The sequence below is a fragment of the Nannobrachium achirus genome, assembly GCF_963921795.1.
Source record: "Nannobrachium achirus genome assembly, chromosome: 17".
NCBI lineage: Eukaryota > Metazoa > Chordata > Actinopteri > Myctophiformes > Myctophidae > Nannobrachium > Nannobrachium achirus.
The window spans coordinates 7557191-7575993 of NC_137824.1; the positions used below are offsets into that span (position 1 = coordinate 7557191).

The 18803-nt window shown below is 40.5% G+C and overlaps 1 protein-coding gene across 1 annotated transcript in view; it reads left to right on the forward strand.

Moving 5' to 3' along the window:
• The window catches only part of LOC308301835 (butyrophilin subfamily 1 member A1-like), a 146256-nt gene that overhangs the window by 118123 nt on the left and 9330 nt on the right, over nucleotides 1-18803 (forward strand). The window contains exon 4 of the mRNA XM_080745962.1: nucleotides 18021-18146. Coding sequence (XP_080602088.1) covers nucleotides 18021-18146 — 126 coding nt within the window. The remainder of the gene's footprint in view (nucleotides 1-18020; nucleotides 18147-18803) is intronic.

An 18803-nucleotide genomic window follows, 5' to 3' on the forward strand; every position in this document is an offset into this window, starting at 1 on the left:
TTTCTAAAACACTACAAAACATGTCTCAAAGACAAATACAAGCAAACGTCTCCACAGTAACACAGTAACAGTTGTTTGTGTGTGTGTGTGCGTGCGTGCGTGCGTGCGTGCGTGCGTGCGTGCGTGTGCACATTGTAGATCAACTTCATAGCAGTATTAAGTGGTCCATCTATGTTTTTTTATTAATAATAAAATCTGCAAAGTAACAAGTAACTGAAGCTGTCAAATGCTGTATTTATAGTAGAGTATAAGTAACAAAAATGGAAAGTAAAGTAAAAGTACCTCAAAATTGTACTGTAGTTACAAGTACTTGTATATACTTGAGTAAATGTACTTAGTTACTTTGCAGCACCACAGAACAGCCAATGACAGCCAAGCCTTTAATCACAGCTGTGTAATCAGTAGAGTGGAGAGGGACATTTATTTATAGTTTTAACTATAACTATAGTTTTATACATCACACAGCTTAGATATTTGGATCAAATCAGAGAGCAGACCTGTGTGAACGCAATGATATAAATAGCATATCCGAAGTGTGAACATTGCAGCCACAGCGACTTAACATAAACATGGGTCCCTTTCCTCTGTCTACACTCTGTCCCCACTCACTAAACCCATTGGATTGGGTGCTTTAAGTTAAACATTTTTATTTTTTTATAATTATTCTACAAAACATTTCAAAACGAAAAATACAAGCACACGTGTCCTCAGTAAGCTGAACACATACAAATTTGAATGGTGTTGAAAGGTGTAAGCGTGTAGGAGATGAATCGCGCCAAAGTTTTGAGGAGATACTGACTGATAGATAAATAAACAAACAAACAAATAAATAATGAAGATAACATACGTGTGCTCGCCTTCCAGGCGAGCCCACAATAATGAAGATATCATACGTGTGCTCGCCTTCCAGGCGAGCCCACAATAAATATAGCTGCAAGCAGCGATAAAGTGCCCAAAGCCAAAAACACCTCAAATCATGAACACAGCCTGCAATGTGCGTGAAATCTTGCAGGCACATTCCCAATAGGTCAAGGAACAGATACCACCCTTCTTACATTGGCCTGTTATAGCGTCACCAGCGGGTCGACTTTTGCACAACACATTTTTGGAACAAAATGGACCAAACTTTGACGTCAGTAACGTCAAAGAGAGCACTGCCTGTTAGCTTGACATTTTGTACTTTTACAGCCATTGTTTTCTGGCTTGAAGCGAGCCCACAATTGTTTCGAAGGAACAATATTTTCTAGTTTATCTATCAACCAGAGCATATCAAGTTCTCCTCAATACTTTGTCCGCTTTCAACTCCTACATACTTAGTGAGAAAATGAAAATAAAAACATCAATGTGTTCAGCTTACTGTGGCGACGTGTGCTATTACTTTTTACAGCAATCGGCCAAATGGTGGCGCTGTAGGAAGCCTTCGAAAGTGCGAACTTTGAACAGGTATAGCTCATGCTGTGTTTGAGGTCCAGCCATGAAACCTGTATACACGTATGCGTCTCCTCATGCCGAACAACTTTTACCCTCTGACTTTTGACCTCTGACCTTTAGATCCCCCAGAATTTGGAATTATATGAAAAACAGTAAAAATCTATCTCCTCCTGGGATTTTTGCATAACGCGCACAAAACTTTTTTCGCATGAACTTTGGACCAATACGGTCAAACTAGTCTCGGCGGATTTCTTTTAAAGTGAAATATATTTTTTTAATAATTCAATCAATATTGCGGTTTTATGAAAATTATTCTTCGGCCTCTAAATCATACATGCAAAGTTACACGTTCATGGCATTTGGCAAAGATGTAGAGGGTTAGTCAAAGTATCACTGAAACCAATTTTATTCCAATCGGGCAAAGGGGGGCGCTATACGAAGTGTTTGAAAATTCAAACTTTAAACGGGCATAAGTCATGCCTCGTTTCGTTTGAAGACATGCAACTTGCTTACACGCGTGCTTTGACTCAAGCGGAAGACATCTGTGTCTTTGTTGAGTAAGCTCCGCCCTTAGATTTTCCGCCATTTTGAGCAGTTTGTAAAACTTTTAAACCCGATTTTATTCTGGAATTTTCACGTCACATCCACAAAACTTTTTTTACATGAACTTTGGACCAATATCTAAAGATCTGTCAGATCGGACTTTTCTTTTAAATTGAAACATGCTTTTTTAATAATTCAATGAATATTGCAGTTTTATGCAAATTATTCTTCTGCCTCTAAATCATACATGCAAAGTAACATGTTCATGGCATTTGGCAAAGATGTAGAGTGTTAGTCCAAATATCACTAAAACCAATCTTACTCCAATTGGCCAAAGGGGGGCGCTATATCATTTTGAGCAGTTTGTGAAACGCTTAAACCCGTTAGGATTTTTTTTAGCAATTTGCATAAAACATTTTACACACAATCTAAGGACCTTTATCTAATATGCCTATGAAGTGCACACACACACACAAAAAAATAATGAATATAGCTGCAAGCAGCGATAAAGTGGCCAAAGCCAAAAACACCTCAAATCATGAACACAGCCTGCAATGTGCGTGAAATCTTGCAAGCACATTCCCAATAGGTCAAGGAACAGATACCACCCTTCTTACATTGGCCTGTTATAGCGCCACCAGCAGGTCAACTTTTGTACAACACATTTTTGGAACAAAATGGACCAATCTTTGACGTCAGTAACGTCAAAGAGAGCACTGCCTGCGATCTTGACATTTTGTACTTTTATAGCCATTGTTTTCTGGCTTGAAGCGAGCCCACAATTGTTTCGAAGGAACAATATTTTTCTAGTTTATCTATCAGGCAGGCAGGCAGGCAGTCAGTAGACGGGATCTTCGGTTCCTTTCTACTCCTACATACTTAGTGAGAAAATGAAAATAAAAACATCAATGTGTTCAGTTTACAGTGGCGAAGTGTGCTATTATTTTTTATAGCAATCGGCCAAATGGTGGCGCTGTAGGAAGCCTTTGAAAGTGCGTACTTTGAACAGGTATAGCTCATGCTGTGTTTTAGGTACAGCCATGAAACCTGTATAAACGTATGCGTCTCCTCATGCCGAACAACTTTTACGCTCTGACTTTTGACCTCTGACCTTTAGGTCTCCCACAATTTGGAATTATATGAAAAACAGTAAAAATCTATCTCCTCCTGGGATTTTCGCGTTACGCGCATGAAACTTTTTTCACATGAACTTTGGACCAATACGGTCAAACTAGTCTCGGCGGATTTCTTTTAAAGTGAAATATATTTTTTTAATAATTCAATCAATATTGCGGTTTTATGCAAATTATTCTTCGGCCTCTAAATCATACATGCAAAGTTACACGTTCATGGCATTTGGCAAAGATGTGGAGGGTTAGTCAAAGTATCACTGAAACCAATTTTATTCCAATCAGCCAAAGGGGGGCGCTATACGAAGCGTTTGAAAATTCAAACTTCAAACGGGCATAAGTCATGACTCGTTTCGTTTGAAGACATGCAACTTGTTACACGCGTGCTTTGACTCGAGCGGAAGACATCTGTGTCGTTGTTAAGTAAGCTCCGCCCTTCGATTTTCCGCCATTTTGAGCAGTTTGTAAAACGCGTAAACCCGCTTTTATTCTGGAATTTTCGCTCCACGTGCACAAAACTTTTTTTACGTGAACTTTGGACCGATATCTAAAGATCTGTCAGATCGGATTTCTTTAAAATTGAAACATGCTTTTTTAAATAAATTCAATGAATATTGCAGTTTTATGCAAATTATTCTTCTGCCTCTAAATCATACATGCAAAGTAACATGTTCATGGCATTTGGCAAAGATGTAGAGTGTTAGTCCAAATATCACTAAAACCAATCTTACCCCAATTGGCCAAAGGGGGGCGCTATATCATTTTGAGCAGTTTGTGAAACGCTTAAACCCGTTAGGATTTTTTTTTGCAATTTGCATGAAACATTCTACATACAATCTAAGGACCTTTATCTAATATGCCTATGAAGTGCACACACACACACCAAAAAAAATGAATATAGCTGCAAGCAGCGATAAAGTGGCCAAAGCCAAAAACACCTCAAATCATGAACACAGCCTGCAATGTGCGTGGAATCTTGCAAGCACATTCCCAATAGGTCAAGGAACAGATACCACCCTTCTTACATTGGCCTGTTATAGCGCCACCAGCGGGTCAACTTTTGCACAACACATTTTTGGAACAAAATGGACCAATCTTTGACGTCAGTAACGTCAAAGAGAGCACTGCCTGTGATCTTGACATTTTGTACTTTTATAGCCATTGTTTTCTGGCTTGAAGCGAGCCCACAATTGTTTCGAAGGAACAATATTTTCTAGTTTATCTATCAGTCAGTCAGTCAGTCAGTCAGTCAGACAGACAGACAGACAGTTCTCCTCAAAACTTCGGTTCCTTTCTACTCCTACATACTTAGACAGAAAATGAAAATAAAAACATCAATGTGTTTAGCTTACAGTAGCGAAGTGTGCTATTATTTTTTACAGCAATCGGCCAAATGGTGGCGCTGTAGGAAGCCTTCAAAAGTGCGCCTTTGAACAGATAGAGCTCATGCTCTGTTTGAGGTACAGCCATGAAACCTGTATACACGTATGTGTCTCCTCATGCCGAACACATTTTACGCTCTGACTTTTAACATCTGACCTTTAGATCCCCCAGAATTTTGAATTATATGAAAAACAGCAAAAATCTATCTCCTCCTGGGATTTTTGCGTTACGCGCACAAAACTTTTTTCACATGAACTTTGAAAATATTTATGTCGCAAATTCTGCAGCTCCGTGTCTGTGGTCAGACGAGTTGATTTGGGGGGCTGAATCGCCGCCTACTCAGATCATGCTGTGCTCTGATTGGCTGGGCAAAACAAAGCAAGCTCTTTGCCAATGTGAACGATAAAACCAAGCTGAGGACTAGTGAAAAAAAAAGCTAACTTTAAATTTCCAAGCTTTTTTTCGAGCATGGAAGCTGGTTTCCATAGAGATAACATTGAATTACCAAGCTAAATGTTTAACTTTATATCTGTAGTGTGCATGAGGCATTACAGTATAGGCTATACGAGTGACCACCATGGTAATTAAATGGCTATTTGCATAACAGGTTTACCAGGCAGGCAGTGAGTGGTGGGCTTGCGCATCTCCCCCCTAGATTCAAGTCCAAAGGCTACCCTATTCATATCGATAGGCTACTTTAACACTAACCTCGCATCACCAGGCTTTCCGCTGGGGGAAAGCCTGGTCTTCGTTTACTAAACGGGCCGTTTGATCCGGTCGGGAGCGGAAGGGCTCCTACGTTTTTCTGTAGTCCAAAACGGACTACACTTTGGCCGGAAACAACGACCGGAAACAGCACACTTTTGCCCTGCTCATATCTCCACAACCGTTGCCCCCATCCATGCCACATTTTGCACACACACTCCTTACCTGCCAAACTACAACCTCCATGGACCCCCGGAGCCCCAGGTGTAAAAAATGACCAAATGTGCAAAAATGACCAAATGACCACCCCAACGGGGCTGCTCACGGGGAATTCCTGGGGACCACCCACTCCTGGTGCTCCAGAACGGATGCAAAAGTGGTGGCGCCCCCAGTGGAGGACCCCCTCCACTGCAGCTCACATAAAATGCCGTAACTCGGGCTAGGAGCGTCCGGCCGAGCCGGGGCCGGTACCTATTCGTCCGCCAAGGCAACGCGGAGACCCCACCCCTCATTTCTCACATGGCCCTCTTCTAGCACCACCTTCAGGCCGATTTTTAAAACACATTTTTGGACACTGCTCCTACAGTTTTTGCCCTAAAATCACGCAAATCGCTACACAGTATGTCTACACTCATCCCATCAACATGAATCTGTCCCATATAGCGCCACCTTCAGGCCGATTTTTAAAAACACATTTTTGGACACTGCTCTTACAGATTTTGCCCTAAAATCACTACACAGTATGTCTACACTCATGTCATCAACATGGATCAGGAAGATTTTGGAAAAACAAATTTTTGCCCTATTTGTGGAGATAAGCGACCTATCTCCCAATTAGGGAGTCTTACTGGTTATATTGTTATTGTTATATTATCTTGCTTTTTATAGTGATGTGTATTATCTGCTTATTGTAAGTTGCTAAATGCCTAAACTGTAAACTGTTGTGGTATTGCTACTTTTACTCAAGTAAAACATTTGAGTAGTTTTTCTACCACTGTCGCTGACTGCATAATGCAGGCTAGTGTGGCTGCAGGAACGCATGTGCTCCGTTGGCAGTCTAACAACCTTTTCTGTCAAGTCTGGTAACTAAACCTGTCTACTATATGTTTATATCACCACTCATTCAATGCGATTTGAGAAGTGAGTTTACAGAATCACAGTACACGATCACAACCCGTCTCATCAGGTTTGTTCACAGCGTGCAGTGTCTGAGAAGACCCAGTACGTTACTATAGTAACCCGACACTGCACAGATCTACAAGCTCAGAAGCGGACACGCCGTGTTGCGAGCTTGTGGATCTGTTACTTTTGAAGCGAGACCCTGTGCTGTGCTGTGTTTGATGGCACAGCAGGAGCTAATGACCGACGCAATTCACACATCTATTATTTGTTTTTCCTTGAAAGCAAATAATGACCGGCGCTAATTGATTCATTGACTGGAGTAATTCACACCTTTGTTTGTTTTTCCTTGAAAGCAGTTAGCCCATATGAGGCTAAACGTAGCTCGGTGTCCTGCATCCTCAGAGAATAGGTTAAAACTGAACCTCTCTAAATGTGTTAGACATAAGCAGTGCCATTTACTTTAATGAAAGGAGAAACAGGCAAGACAGGTTTTTCTTTTAGGATTAGCCTTAGCAATGTAATTGTCACCCTTTATCTCAGGGAAAAAGAGAGAAAAAAATCACCAGCTATAGGGGTCATCTGGCTTGTGCATTGCTGTAACTGGGAGCTGGGCTATCAGTGGTTCTCAACCTGTGGGTTGGGAACCAAATTATTTTGGGGGGTCCCCAGATGATTGCAATGGGAAAATGAAATCAATCAGTCTGTCTGTCTGTCTGTCTGTCTGTCTGTCTGTCTGTCTGTCTGTCTGTCTGTCTGTCTGTCTGTCTGTCTGTCTTCCTTCATCACTGCTGTGTGGACAAATTTAATGAATTTTGATATTTTGATAAATGAATTAATAGGCCTACTGTCAATGCATTTCAATTGTTCAATTATAAACCGAATAGCGCAAGTAGGCCTAGGTCAACGAGTCAACCCAATTAGCGCAGCAGTCCCGCAGCTGGTCTGATTGACTCTGACCAGCTCTGCGCTTCTCAAAGTTACATTAGATCATTTAAACCATATTATTCTCAGCCAAACTTTAATGATAGTCTATTCTGCATTCTGGTTGTCGTCACCCCAAATAACGGATTACTTCTTCATGGACCTTCAAAATGCATCACAGCAGCAGCACAGTAGCCTATAGGTAAAGAGTTATTCACAATTCACATAGTAGTCTTTATTCAGTTTATTGGATGACTTTTCAGACTGAATAATGCAGGAGCAGCACAGCCAGCCAGCAGGTGCACTCACTGCGGGCGACCACCGTGCACCCAAATCGATTATCACATTCACAACCATTGATCAGGCATCACGCAATAGTTTGGCATGCATTCCGTGTTTATTTTTAGGCGGAGCTTTGAATCTATGATGATGATTGGCTTGGCCTTTTTTTTCTTCTTTTTTCTTTTTTGGTGCCATTTGGCAATGTGTTCCCAGACGCACAGGACGCACAGTGCGTCATGCATATTATACGTCCATATAACTAATAGGCCTATTATTCACTTTATTATCAACATGTTGCAATTATACGTCCATAATATAATTAATATAGGATATAATGCAGCAGCACTTTTTATGTGCAAAGCCCTAGTGTTGACGGGGGTTCCGGCCGTTCCGGCTCACTTTAAGCCCTGCTGGTGGAATAATCTGCTCAAATTCAGATTTTCGGAATGGTGAGGTCCCGACCGCAATTCGGGAACCCCCCCTTTCCGAAAATCAAAATTCGAAAAGGGGGGGCTTCGAAAAGGGGGGGTTTCGAAAAGGGGGGGTTTCGAAAAGGGGGGGTTTCGGAATAGAGAACCGTCCCCAATTAGTAGAATAGAAGTATGAGGATTAGGGGTGTAACGATACATTTTAATAGCGATTCGATACATATCACGATACATGGTTGACGATACGATACATGGACGATATTGGTTCATTCATGGTGATACGATACGATTCGATTCGATGATTTAAAATCGATATAGTAACTATTTAGCAAAGACATTAAATCTGTGTAAAAGGTGTGGCTAGTGCAGGTTTTTAAGAGGAACATGTATTATTATGGACATAAATAAGTAAACACAGTGATTATCTCCCAAATACATGGACATTGTATATTGACAAACCTGCACCTTGACATGAACCCAGAGATTACACACATTTATCAATAGACCAGTGGAGCTATATGGAAAGGAAAAGTAATTAAACCCCTCCTTTTCATTTTTTCTTCTTAAAAATGCTAAATACAATGCACAAGTAGGTCATATCGATACAATCGATTCTTTGCACTGCCGATTCGATACGATACAAAATAAAACGATACGATTCGATTTTAGCTGTTTTCATTTCGATATACTTCGATTTTTTAAGATAAAAACGATATTTCGATACAGTTACTATATCGTTACACCCCTAATGAGGATGTATTTGCTCCACATAATTTTTCTATACCCGTTGGAAGATGAGACACACATCACCCGTTGCATGCGTGACCCATGCAGAGAGAGAGAGAGAGAGAGAGAGAGAGAGAGAGAGAGAGAGAGAGAGAGAGAGACTGCAACATTCCTAACTGTGAGAGAGGTGTGTGTGGGCCCGGGGCTACAGATCCCATGGCCTGGAGGAACGGACCGTAACCCTGACAACAGGCTGTAGAGCTGTAGAGTGAAGAAACGCTAATAAATAGCTAGAATTTGGGAAAAATGAAATTCGGGCTCCGTCACCGTGTGTATAATGCTAATGGCCAATGCCATGTTAAATTTGAGATCAGTCGCTGAAGCGGGTGAATAGATAATGCATTTTGTGACCTACTGACTGACTGACTGACTGACTGACTGACTGACTGACCTCTCTCTCTAATTATAGTATGGATATAATTATCCAAATGTCTGTCTGAGTGTCTGTCTGTCACAGTGTTTCTCCTTGGTGGCTGGACCAATTAATCTGAATCCGCATCACCATTAGCATATGAACAGACCTGACATAACTGTGAAGCCCGTTTGTCACTTTCACAAATCGTATGCTGTATATTAGCATTTTTATGGTGTATCTATTCTGCATCTAGCATGAGGCAACATGTGTAACCAAAATCTTTGCATCTGGGCCGGGGGTCTCCAGAAAAAAAAAAAAAAAATCAGATTGAGATGGGGTCTGCGGCCAAACACATATCTTTTTGGGGGTCCTCGACATGACACAGTTGGAACCACTGATATATAGCATATGTTTTTCAGAAAACTGTTTTGGATTTACAAGACCTTTGTTGACTCAAGAATGCTGTTTCTGCTGGGAGGAGTGTGTGTGTGTGTGTGTGTGTGTGTGTGTGTGTGTGTGTGTGTGTGTGTGTGTGTGTGTGTGTGTGTGTGTGTGTGTGTGTGTGTGCGTGCGTGCGTGCGTGCGTGCGTGCGTGCGTGCGTGCGTGCGTGCGTGCGTGCGTGCGTGTGTACTTTCAACACATTTTCATGTTTTATTGTTTTTATTATATTACAAATGTATGCTTTACATTAATTGTATGCTTTACATGCTTACATTTTGCTGGGTTCTCCAAAATGTATTCCTACATTTCCACATGCAAGCACCACTAATCCCTCATATAGCCTATTGTACATCACCTACACTCTGCACATAATTTGAAGCACATATCTTTGAACGGGTAGGACTAGTATATATATATATATATATATATATATATATATATATATATATATATATATATATATATATATATATTATATAATCCCCCCTCATTTTGATATATTAAAGAGAACATGCTGCTTCTAGCTGTGAGGTGACAGCGCTACTGACTGCTCCACTGTGCCCCTCCAGACTTGATAAAACATATAAAGAGAAGGCTTCAGAAGCTGAAAATAACGGAGTGGGGGTTCTAAAACTTTAGCGATTTAACAGTTAGGACAATTTTAATTAAGATTTGTTTTATAAAAAAAAGTTACATGGTATAACTTTAATGTCAATACTATAGCCTGTAATAGTAGGAGCTACGTTCTGTAGTGCTGTGTGCGTAAAAGTAAACAATCAACCACAACAACAACGTTGACAAAGTTTAGTAGCCTTGTCTGCTCGACTGTTTCCCAACAGTGGATTGCGACCCATTTGTGGGTACAGACCGATTTTTATGGGACGACCCGAGAAAAAAAAAAATCCCAATTTATTTTCCCTTTTTGTATACATTTATAGGCCTATATTTAAAAATGAATTTTCGAACAAAAAAACAAACACATAAAATATCATGATTATTAACTCACTGGACGCCATAAATGTCTATTACGTCTTTGATCCTTAGTGCCATAAACGTCTTTTACGTCTTTTTAATTAATCAAAAGTTTTATAATTTTTTCATAATTGTAATTTAAAAAAAATCGCTCTAGAAGTTAGCCATGAGCCTCCGTGACCGGAGCGATACGGCCGATTTGACTGTAGCACCAGTGTAACACAGTCCGACGGGAAATCGGTATAACCGAACATTGGTTCCGGCCGTTTAAATGTTATCTTAAAACGTTCGTTTATACACTTCCCGTGCTTCCCTGACGAACTATAAGTACTCCAAAAACTCAGAAAAATCACACAAAACCAGCGGTGCCATCCATTTGGCGATTGCTATCCTTGATCGCGATCGCCAGGGCTCTGAAGTGTGTAGCATGCTAGCTAAAAGGCCTGGCCAAAATGTAAACAACAAGGCCCAAACCAAAAAAAAGATGGACGTCTTCTTCCTTCTTCTGTTAGTTGATCAGATAGTAGGAGACCACCACCTGGTGGTTTTCACAGGCCATTGCACTCCAGATTACACACAGGCCCAGAGACAGCATTCACATATGATGATGATCAAGACATCTTACACATGTTCTATTGAAGCCCAAATCTAATGATAGGATATATATATATAAATATACATGTTTTCCTTTGTAAGAGGGGTAGTGTGGCTTTCGATAGAAGCATAGATTTATATATGTAATTTAAGTACAAAATATGATTTTGGCCCCCATAAAAAGGCAAAATTAAACAAAATGGCTGGCACCAGTTTTGTAGATTTTTAATCAAGGATGGCATTCAGTGTTAAGAAGTCCTAGTGAAAATAGCTGATCTACTGTACAAGCTCTCGAGTTTGGGTCCCGGGTGAATGTCTAATTTCTCTTTTGGATCTCAGTCTAAAAAGTTTGGGAACTGGTCTAGCCTACTCCTACAACAGTGTCACTTGCCGAAAATACTGATCTACAAGCCACCACATGCGTTCTTTTCGGACAGTGGCGCCACCAGTGGCGTCAGTTCAGGAAAAGCTAAGGTATGGCAACATGACTGGTGTCTTGTCATGTTGCCATACCTTAGCAACAGGCATGTTACATTTATTTTAAGAAGTACATTCTATTCCGTTAATTCTGTTAACCTGACACAATACCTTGTTAAATTGACCATTTTGTTAAATTTTGCATTTGTAGTTATTTTACTGTAATTTAACAACATAATAACCAGCACAGATAGACAAAGAGACATTCATGGATTTATATTTAAAAGTAACTTTTATTTTCCCCCTTGGACCCAGGGTATGGCAGCTGCATAGTATACCCCTGCCATACCCAATTGACGCCCCTGGGCGCCGCGGTATGGAGTAATAGTAGGCTATAGTTTGTTTAGAATGAGACAGTGCTGCTACACAGTGGTTGTATAGGTGATTCACAGGCAGCAGGCACAGATGCAGCACTCTCTCTCCTCTCCTCTCCTCTCCTCTCCTCTCCTCTCCTCTCCTCTCCTGGGGGGATAGTCACAGGGGAGATAAATTAAATCTCTCCTGTGATTCGCTAACAGGGGCGCTGGAAGTGGGGTGCTGAGCCTGGTAGTGGGGAGGAAAAAATAAAAAATAAATAAAGTTTTTTTTTTTTTTCTTTTTTTTTTTTTAAATAAGCCTATATATACACACACACAGAGCTATATTAAACAATAATGTATTTGACTTTGGGGAATAAAATATGTTGAAAAAAGGTATTTGATTATCACATGGTGACCTAATCACATGGTCACCTTGCCACTTCCGGTCAGAAGGGAAGTCAAATTTAAATCCCGCTTTGATGGCACACCAAAGTCTATTTATTTGAGAACTAGAAACTGTCTATAGGCTCATTGTTGCAAACTAACACCGTTGTATATGGGGAATAAAAAACAGTAGAAAACTGTTACAAAAATAATACCCCATTTTGTAGTGTGTGCGTGAGTGACTGTGTGTGCATGCGTGCTGTGTGTTGCACTGTGTGCTAAAATAACTAGTAACTATATAGCTCCTTGTTACACCGTTGTGCGGGGAATAAGCACCCGAAACCGTAATAAAAATAACCCAAAACCGGATAAAAAAAACGTGAATTTTTCGGCACGCATGAACTCCTCCAGGCTCAGCTCCCCTTGGGATTTGGGAGTTCCAGCGCCCCTGTTCGCTAACGTCTACGATGAAGTGTTCTGAGTACCATGCGTACATGTAGCTCCTCCCTGACCACTACCGATTTTTCTGGGGTATTATAGACAACATGCCTGGCCACGCCCCCTACTTCCGACCGGAAGCCCTTTTTTGGGCTTGATCGTAGCGCGATTTCCTGTTTACGTTCATCTGATCTGATTCTCCTCTTAACTAATGAGACGGGATTGTTTTACTTTGTAATTTTACTTTGTAACTTATGTTAACAATGTCACTTAATGGCAACACTCATCCACTCTGCTGATAAATAAATGAGTTGTGACGATACACACCTGTTCTGCCATCATTCAATGTTATGAGTTGGAGGAAAAAAAAAAGAGATCTCAATTGAAACAATTGCCATAGGCTTTCTGTTAAAAGCCGTTGTCATTGATTGTTCTTTAGATTCAGGAAACATCTATGAAGTGTCTTACTAGCTCAGAAATAAATCAAATAGTCTATGAAGTGTTTTGTAGCCTTATTCTATAGGTATTATTAACCGCAATCTACTTGCGTTCTGGAGTCACCGAAATGTCGGGTTGATGCGCTGCCGTCTCCAAATCTCTCCATGACCATGTGTCCAAAATAACAGATGTATAAGCTGTCGACACGCCATGACGCAATGCGTTGATATCTTGTAACTCTGTTTTTTTGTGTGTGGCGCGCCGCGCATTACGCATAGGGAGCAACACCGTCTATTCAATCATGCCCTGGTCAAGTAAGTTGGTCATTATGAAGCGATTTAAACAAAACAAAAAAAATCTCCTCATTCCTTTGAAAGCAGAGCATGACCAATGACTGTATTGTGTCCCTATTAAATCTGTAAATATTGAAACGTTGGCATTTGAAAATAGCCATCTACCAGCTCTCCATGCAGTGTTGCGCTCCAAATGGAAATTCCCCGACATTGATTCTCAAAGCTCTGAGCTTTGCTTGCCTTTATATAAAACCATAATTGATATGATATAAATTATAACTATCATCTACAATTACTTGTTATAGAAAACGTTTGTAATCAGGTCTTTATTTGCTGTGCAATGAATTAATCAAACTGAAAGAGTTAATGAATCAATCAATGGCAATGCTTCGCTAATCATTTCTTTTTGAATAGAATTGACACAAGGAGGAACTGACACTATCACTTCTGCTAATTACAGTATATAGGTATTCTAGGTAGGCTATTATTATTAACTGAATGAGTGGTTGGTTTGATTTATTTGTAATGAAGGCAAAAACAAGCATTAATTAATGAATTAATCATTTAATTGTGCACCAGCCCAAATCGCGCAATAAAGGAAACCCGGCATGTGGAGTTATTAATCTATAAATAAAGTGTTTGTGCTTCTTCTCAAACAGACTACACAAATAAAATAACTGGAGCATTTATAAGCAGCAGGAATGATTAATTCCAGGGGTGATGTTTCAACCAGACAGTGTTTCAGATGCAATACGCGACATGCAGCAGCAGCAGCAGTCCATAATCAAAGCGATCGGCTGTAAGCCTGTAACATTAATGATCAGTCAATCAAATTGAATATTAAAATGATTCCCACGCAGTCTGTGTAGTTTGGCAGGTCCGGTGCATCACATACTGTAGCAGGCCATGACAACAAATGAGAATTGGCTTGTAAATAACATTTCCTCGTTGCAATGAACAGCCAAATGATTTGGCAACACGTTTATATGCATGCCTGACAGAGAGAACCCGGAAGTTCCCTTTCGACTTGGGGGCGGGGCGTCCCTCCTGCAATCGGCCAGGAATGTTGTCTATAAGTCATATCTAGCTTGGTGCCTCCCACAATGTCCCTCTGTGGCCAAAGGGCAGACTTATTACACTATTACTACTACTATTGCCCTACTATTACCATAATGTGTCACAGTAAGATGCGTTCTGAGCTTTTAGATCACTTGTCTGATGTAATAGATGGATAAAGAAAATTACCAAGTGTAGGCTCCTTGGGGACCCTGTCAGCTGGTCCTTGGTGAGAATGAATGAGGTCCACACACTTGAACCCTAGCATCCCTGTTATATGGGGATTCTGCTGAACATAGAGTGTAAATGTGAGCCATCATCTCTCAAAAGTAGTTTTGCAAGAATGGAGTTTCCCCCAAATGCCTTTTGTTTACATATCCCTTCTATCTTGTATTTAGGAATCGGATAAAATGCTTGTAGTACTGTATGCCAACATTATGCATTGAAATGTTTTGGACATTGTTTAGGCACCTGTACTTACATGCAAATAAGCTAGCACTTCTGTCTGCTTTTCAGAACCAAAAAAACTACACTGTTGCAATGATTCCACAACTCACTGTTATCATATTTATTATAGCATTTTCTTAGTACAAAACAAAATATGTTTCTGTCTCTCTTTACTTATTCCACATTGTGTACATTTCTTTTTCAATATATGCTGGGCAGCATATAGCAATAGTACCTAACACCTACAAAGGGTAGCCAAATGATGTCTGTCTGTCTGTCTGTCTGTCTGTCTGTTTGTATGTCACGTCAACATAAAAGGGTTAGTATTAATTTGGGGTCCTTGACACACAAAGGTTAAAGAACCACTAGCACACATATGTATTTATTGAGAAAAATAGGCCTACACATAAATATATCTCCGATCATGTAGCCTACACAAGAGCATAGGAGCTCTTGAGACAGACACTTAAAACCTGGATGAAAATAGACGATCTACAAGCTCACAACGCGTTCCATTGGTATGTTCACCTTCACTGGCTCCCAGTAGGGCTGTCCTCGACTCGGGATTTTTGGAATCGACTCGAATCGAGGGGTTCATTCCGACGCGTCGACGAATCGTTTTATAGTCTACTTTGTGTAAAAAAAAAAAGAAAAAAAAAAAAAAAGTGTTGCTTTAAACGTCCACATCAACACAACACAATAATACATTAAGATGAATTGAATGCACGGTGTTTTCGGTGATATCGGTGCGCGAGCACAAACATTATCTGCATAGCAATGTACAACACACCGTTAAAACAAATAAAACATCTCCGCTGATCAACTCTGCCCCGTCTCGGCAGCATCCACTGCCGTGCTGTAGAGATGAGACATTCGCGAACGATTCCGCTCTCTTGAACGGCTCTTTTAAATGAACGATGGGATCCAGTCCGCAGTCGCGGGACACCGAGCACTGACAGAGTAATGAGTCGGTGTCGAGAACGGATTCATTTCAGAAACGGATCATAAATAGCTGGAGGCACAGCTCCCAGCTAGAGCCCTCAGTGTGGACATGTCATGGACGCAAACACAGCGAAACAAACTACAAACATCATCATGGATTACTTACAACACTGGAACAATTCAGAAGCACTTTAATTAGAAAATGTAACTAGTAGCCTACACTTGTGTATGTTAATTTGACTTTAGTAGATTGTTTAATTACTTCGTGGACGTGCGTTTGTGCTGTGGCAGGTTATTTAATATGGGATTTTGACAGCGTGCTTCTCCTCCGGAACACCGTCCCGGCTCCGAATGTTTTAACGAAGCGGCGGTTCTGGCCGTTCCGTCTCACTTTCACCCCTACGCTGGTGCGAGACAATAAATAACTGTTCGCCAATTGCTACATCTCTCAATTGGAAGAACATGACACCAGTCTAGCAGTGCACCGCAGTAGGTTAACTGGTGATATAAAAAAATATATATATTTTCGACTCCTCGACTCAAACAATTGGCGTCGATTCCCGGGGCTAAAAGCGGCGCGTCGATTCGTCGATTTTTAGAGGACAGGCCTAGCTCCCAGTCAAACAAATAACAGCTTTTGTTGTTTTTCTAAGTACTCAAAGACAAACAAAATAGAGATATAATGGTATACACGGTGGGGGAGGGGGTTTAACCCATTTAGACTGGGAAAACATTATTTTGTGCTTTAACTATTAGTCCAGGCGTTTCGGGCAGTATTTTGATGTAATCGTGCACTTTATGAAAGAAGCATGAAATTTGGCACACAGTTAGAACATGCCATATGGAACATTTTTGGCTATAGGGGCATCGCAGATTTGTCTTGGGAAACTTGTGGGAGCCAATTAAAGTTATGCTCTCATAGACTTTACTATAGAGTAAAATAATACAAACAATACATATGCTTTAAGTAGCATGTAAGGGGTCAAACTAGGTGTTTTTGGGGATTCTGAATCCAATGCAAACATTTGTTTTGCACAAAAAAAAAAAAAAAAAAAAACATTCATTGGGCTAAAAAACAGCCCATAAAATGATGGTTTAGTGATGAGTCATGACTTTTCACAGTGGTATGGGGGTCCATTTCTAGCCCAAGGAATGTTTTTGGTGCAAAGCAAATGCTTGCAATGGATTCAGAATAATTAAAAACACCTAGTTAGACCCCTCACATCCCACTTAAAGCATATGTTTTGGGAGTGATTTATAGTGAGTGAATGAGATCGAGAATTACCCTAGCTGTCAAAGATTTTCCTAGGGAAACTGAATTTCAGTCTTTGTGAGATGTGTTACTAGACACCTTTACAAACACATTGGCGAAGATTTTTTTTGGTAAGGAATTTATTCCAGGATTTGACACTATTTCTTAAGATATCCCCCGACTATGAAGGTATGTAGTTTACTACATCATGTGAACACATTGAATCACTGTTACAGTCTTTATCATGAAGGTATGTAGTTTACTACATCATGTGAATACATTGAATCACTGTTACAGTCTTTATCATGAAGGTATGTAGTTTACTACATCATGTGAACACATTGAATCACTGTTACAGTCTTTATCATGAAGGTATGTAGTTTACTACATCATGTGAGCACATTGAATCACTGTTACAGTCTTTATCATGAAGGTATGTAGTTTACTACATCATGTGAACACATTGAATCACTGTTACAGTCTTTATCATGAAGGTGTAGTTTAATCATGAAGGTGTAGTTTACTACACCATGTGAATACATTGAATCACTGTTACAGTCTTTATCATGAAGGTATGTAGTTTACTACATCATTTATGAATTAATGTATTAGTTAACTGTGTAAAGTAAAGCATTAAAGGCCTCTGCCTCACCTCAGGATTTAACCATCCTGTCAGGGTTATTCCTCAAGGTCAATAATTATCCCTTCCATAAAGTCTAGTCTTCATCCATGTGTGAAGCTGCTTTTAAATGGACTCAGAACAAACATTACAGTATGTTTATATGGAGACCAGGCAGGAATCAAACCTGTGACCACAGGACTGTAACCTCTAACAGCACTTTTGATTTCATTGATTTTATTGTATAATGTTTACAGTTGTGTCATAACTGTGTGTTTCAGAGGATATGATTCCTACAGAGGGAGGATCAACTGGAGCAGTGGTTGGAGTGATCTTTACACTGATCATCATCTCAGTGGCAGCAAGACTGGGATATAAGTACTGGAAGAAGAAGAAGAAGCACCCTGGTTAGTCTTTTTCATACCTTCGTGAAGTTGGCTGATGAAAACGTGAATATAAATTCTTTCGTAATTTTTCGTTCGATATTTTACAAACAACCACTGTATAGTACTCCTGCTACCAGTAAGACTCCCTAATCGGGAGATAAGCGACCGTAGGTCACTTATCTCCACAAATAGGGCAAACATTTGTTTTTCCAAAATCTTCCTGCTCCATGTTGATGACATGAGTGTAGACATACTGTCTAGTGATTTTCGTGATTTTAGGGCAAAATCTGTAGGAGCAGTGTCCAAAAATGTGTTTTTAAAAATCGGCCTGCAGGTGGTGCTATATGGGACAGATTCATGTTGATGGGATGAGTGTAGACATACTGTGTACCGATTTGCGTGATTTTAGGGCAAAGATTTTAGGAGCAGTGTCCAAAAATGTGTTTTGCAAGAATCTGCCTCATGGTGGCGCTAGAAGAGGGCCATGTGAGAAATGAGGGGTGGGGTCTCCGCGCTGCCAAGGCGGACGAATAGGTACCGGCCCCGGCTGTCCCGGTCGCTCCTAGCCGGAGTTACGGCATTTTATGTGAGCTGCAGTGTAGGGGGTCCTCCACTGGGGGCGCCACCACTTTTGCATCCGTTCTGGAGCACCAGGAGTCGGTGGTCCCCGAGAATTCC